General features: G+C 43.2%; 1 protein-coding gene across 1 annotated transcript in view; it reads left to right on the forward strand.

Annotated features, from left to right (window-relative positions):
- The first annotated feature begins 2,445 nt into the window (after positions 1–2,445).
- DDX58 (DExD/H-box helicase 58) overlaps positions 2,446–4,993 on the forward strand; it is a 39,969-nt gene continuing 37,421 nt past the window's right edge. Inside the window, exon 1 of the mRNA XM_042782290.1 lies at positions 2,446–2,551. Coding sequence (XP_042638224.1) covers positions 2,446–2,551 — 106 coding nt within the window. The remainder of the gene's footprint in view (positions 2,552–4,993) is intronic.

Genomic DNA, 4,993 nt, shown 5'->3' on the forward strand with positions numbered 1-4,993 from the left:
CACTCTGTAAATCTTCACCCGAATCACAATAAATAAAATAAAATTTAAAAAAAAAAAAAAAGAAGATTCAATATTATTGCCAATTCTCCCCAAAGTTATCTACAATTTCAAGGCAGTCCTGATCAAAATCACAATAGATTTTTTTTTTTAACTTGATTCTGATTTCATATGAAAATGCAAAGAAACTGAAGAGCCACAATAATCTTTACACAGAGGAACAAAGTTGAAGGACTCACACTAACTGATTTCACTTGAAAGTTACAGTAATCAAAGAATGGCAGTGGCATGAAGATCAGCAAGGAGATCAATGGAACAGAATAGATAATCATCCATAAATCTGCACACACACACACACACACACATATATATATATATCTCCTATTGATATTTTTGATGCTATTCCGCTATTCAATGGGGAAAACATTTTCAGAAAGTGGTGCTGGAACCATTGGATAAAACTATGGAAAACAATGAAACTTGAGCTCCTACCATGTGTCATGAAAAAAAAAAAAACCACCTAAACAAACTCACTGCCATTCAGACCACTCAACTCACGCGTCCCCTCCTTGGGTTTCCGAGGCGGTGTCTCTATGGAAGTAGACTGTACTGTCTTCCCCATATGCCAAACTAATTTGAGATTTGCATAGACCTAAATAGAAAAATCTAAAAGCATAAAATTTCTAAAAGAAAACATAGGAGAATACCTTCACAACCTTGGAGCAGACAAAAATTTATTAAAGAGAGCACAAAAAAACAGTAAAAGAGTGATTTCATCAAAATAAACCTTTGCTCACCAAAAGAACCCTTTATGAAAATGGAACAACAAGACACAGACTGGGAGAAGGTATTTGAAATACACATAGTGCCTAAGGCATTTGACTGCTAACCACAAGGCTGGCGGTTAAAACTCAACAGCCACTCTTGGGAAGGAAGATTGGGCAATCTACTTTCGCAGAGATACTGCCTTGGAAACCCAGAGGTGTTGCTATGAGTCGGATCCCACTCGATGGCAATGAGTTTGGTTTTTTATATTTGACAGTGGGCTGTGTACAGAACAGGTAATTAACACTTAAACCAAGTTGTCCTTAAACCAAGTTGTCCTTCAGTTGATTCCTACTCATGATGTGTAGGAGCTCTTGTGTGTCAAAGTCTAACTGTCCTCCACAGGGTTTTAATGGCTGATATTTGGGGAGTAGATTGCCAGGCCTTTCTTCCTGGTTGCCACTGGGCACACTTGAGCCTCCAACCCCTCCAAACTTCTGGTTAGCAGCTGAGTTTGCTGCACCACCTAGGGTCTCTGAATAAATAAATAACTTCTGTAAATCTATAATAAAAGAAAAATAACAAACACTTGAGGAGACTCTTCACATAAGAAAATGTTATGAATGGCTAATATAAGTACTTGCAAATGTGCTCTACATTATTAATCATATACCAAAAGAAAACCGAACTCACTGCTGTTGAGTGGGATCCTACTCATAGTGACCCCTCCTTGGGTTTCTCAGGCAGTATCACTACGGAAGTAGATTGCCCCGTCTTCTTTCCCAGGAGTGGCTGGTGGGTTTGAACTGCCAGCCTTATGGTTAGCAGTCAAATTCCTTGGGCACTATGCCACGTGAAATTAAAATCACATTGATAGGTCATTTTACACCCACCAAGATGGCTGGAAGGAGCTCATTGGGCTGCTAACTGAAAGTTGGTACGAACCAACCAGCCTGTCTGGGGAGAAAGATGAGGCAGTGGGCTTCCCTAAAGATTTGGAGCCTTGGAAATTCTATGGGGCAATTCTACTCTGCCCTATAGGGTCGCTATGAGTCGTAATTGACTCCATGGCAGTGAGTTTTTTTTTTTTTTTTAAGTCGGCTTCACCAAGGGGAAGATGTTTATCAACTGCAACTCTCATACTGCTGGTGGTGATGCAAAATGGAACGCCCATTTTGGAAAACGGGTGGCAGTCTCGTTAAACTTTGAGGAAAGTGTCTGAGCAGTCATTTTTCAAAACTCATCGCATTGTATACTTAAAAATCTGCGCATTTTACTGTATCTATACTTTACCGTTATTAAAACAAAACAAAAAAAGGATAAATAACATACATATAAACGCCATTCCCAAGCGCCTTCTTCGGTCCCTCTGGATCAGCAAGCCGCCTCGGTTGGCAAATCAGGCAGCAAGTCAAGAAACGAAAGTGTACCAAGCTGGAAGGACCCGAATCTCCAACACAACGCCTGCAGAGCCTCGGGCCAGGTCCGCCCCCACACTGCTGCTGCTAGTTGCAGTTTCGATTTTCCCTCAGACGCTTCAGGTTCCCCGGCAGCTCCGCGTCTCAGCCGGCTGCAAGAGTTCTCTGAAAATCCCTCCCGGCTCGTCGCGCTTCTCCAGCCGGGCTTTAAAGGCTGTGGGGTGCAGGGCGAGGCCAGGATCTCGCCCGGAGTCGGGACGCAGTCATGACCGCCGAAGAGCGGCGGAATCTGCACACCTTCAGGGACTACGTCAGGAAGACTCTGGACCCTACCTATATCCTGAGTTACATGACCCCCTGGTTTAAAGAAGGTGAGTGGTTCTCAGCGGCGCCTTGTCGCCCGGATCGCTGTAGTTCCCCCGCGCTCCAGAAGCTTGGAGCTGAAGGGCAGTTTTTTACTTTCTTTTAATCAATACTGGTAGGTTGCTAGGAACCTAAGTTTCAGAGCGGGAGCCCATAGCATTTCAGACCACGGATTGTCAGTTTTGAGGAGACCTTGGAGGCTCAGATGGAGAAACTGAGGCCCAGCGAAGTGGAATGGCTTGCGCAGGTGCACATTTATTTAGGTTCAAAGCTGGGGAAATGCTGTCCGTTCATTTATTTCCACCAATAGTTACCTTTGCTCGACTTTTGCTGGCATCAGAGATTCAGAAGTAGTGTGTGTGCCGTGGAGTGGATTCCGACTCATAGCCACCCATAGGACTGAGTAGAACTGCCCTATAGGGTTTTCTAGGAGCTCTGGTGGCATAGTGCCTAAGGCACTTGACTGCTAACCAGAAGGCTGGCGGTTCAAACCCACCAGCCACTCCTCGGAAACCCAAGGAGGGGTCACTATGAGTCGGGCAGACTCGTCGGCATGTAACATAGGGTTTTCTAGGCTGTAATCTTTAGAAGAGCAGATCGCCCAGTTTTTTCTAGCTAAGTGCCTGGTGTGTTGAACCGCCAACTTTTGGGTGAACCAAGCGCTTAACCGTTGCACCACCAGGGCTTTTAGAAGTAAGATGTTGTTTACAGGCCCTTAAAAGCTCACGATTGGGTGGAAGGAGGGGAAGTGTGGGATAGAATTACAGTGTCAAGTACAAAACTTTGTTGAGCATAAAGGACTAAAAGGACTGCTTACTCTGTTAGGCCTTATCTACACTTCCAAACAACTTGAGAGGAGGAAGACTTCGGGATTGCATTGCTTTAGCTTTCAGTGCAGACTCAGGTGTTTCCACCTGGTGGCATACTGTCTAAAAGCATTTGACTGCTAACCAGAACTGGGCAATCTACTTCCGTAGTGATACCACCTGGAAAACCCAAAGAGGGGTCGCTATGAGTCGGGTCTGACTCCATGGCAGTGAGTTTGGTTTGGTTGGTTTTTAGCCATATGATTATGGGTAATGGCCATTCTGTAACTTTTTGTTGAACTGCTTTGTGCTGGAGATGAGGAGGAGCTTTTGGGAAGGAAGAGGGGGAAAGAGGGAGTACCTGATAGAAGCACAGATGACAGGGGGAGTACGGCAATTCTTCCGTTTAAAGTACCTAAGTATCTTTTGATGTTGCCGCTGAGTCGGTTCCGACTCATAGTGACTCCTCTTTGCGTTTCCAAGGTGGTATCTCTCCGGAAGTAAGTAGGTTGCCCAGTCTTCCTTCCCAGGTGTGGCTGGCTGATGGGTTTGAACCACCAGCCTGTTGGTCACCAGTCAAATGCCTTAGGCACTATGCCACCAGAGCTCCAAATATCTTTTCTGATGTTAGGCAGTTTTTGGAAATTATCTTAAAGTAGACAGATAACTAGGATACTGATTGCTATATAGGATCCAAACTACAAGTTGCAGACTGAAATAATTCCACGGAAAAAAAGTGGACCTCTGCTTTCTAGTTGTGCCCACAGGAAAGTAATAAAGTGGCATCTTAATAACCATGGTAGCTTGGGCCTCTGACACATGTAAGCCCATGCAAAATGTCTCTTCTGAAAATCCTTGGAATGAATGAAAATGACACATTTTAGAGCCAAAGATACAAATGGATTGGAAGTAAGAAAATGGAATAAAATATATCATGCCGTAGTAGAGCGAAATGGCAATCTGGTTGAAATTAAAAGTAAGGAACTTTTATTGAGGGGCAGATTTTGAACGTCTACAAATGGCAACCATTTTGGATTTTAAAGTGATAGATTCTCATTCGGATTGCAGGGACCTCAGAACAGGCTCTGTTTGCCAGGGTCAGCAAGGACATACAAGAGGCTGACAACAAGAAAGGAGACAGGTGATGAGTGTATAAGTGCTATCAACTAGTGAATGGAGGAGCACAGCACAGTACTCTGCCTGTATAGATAACATACAAACAAAACAAAGAAAATGAAAATTGTAGGCAAGTCACTTCAACATATAATCACCAATTAAATATAAACACAAAAACATTACAATGCCTCGGAGACAACAGAGCATCACGGTTCACACAAAGAAGCAAGATAAAGCAGGAGAAACAAGGGATCAGGATACAGACCCAAAACACATCCCTGAGGAAGACGCAGCATTGGAACTCCATGATAAGGAATTCAAAAGAATTGTATTTAGGTATCTTCAAGGGATTGAGAGACAGACCAAAGAAAACACAGACAAAACCCTAGAAAAATTTTGGAAGAAAATACAAGAACAAAATGACAAAATCAATGAAAAATTAGAAATGATTCTAAATCTACAGATAGAAATCCAGAAGATTAATACTAAATTGTCAGAAATAGATAACACATTGGAAGGGCAAAGGAG

The sequence above is a fragment of the Orycteropus afer genome, unplaced genomic scaffold (assembly GCF_000298275.1).
Source record: "Orycteropus afer afer isolate SDZICR_OR568_19922 unplaced genomic scaffold, OryAfe1.0 scaffold00285, whole genome shotgun sequence".
Classification (NCBI taxonomy): domain Eukaryota; kingdom Metazoa; phylum Chordata; class Mammalia; order Tubulidentata; family Orycteropodidae; genus Orycteropus; species Orycteropus afer.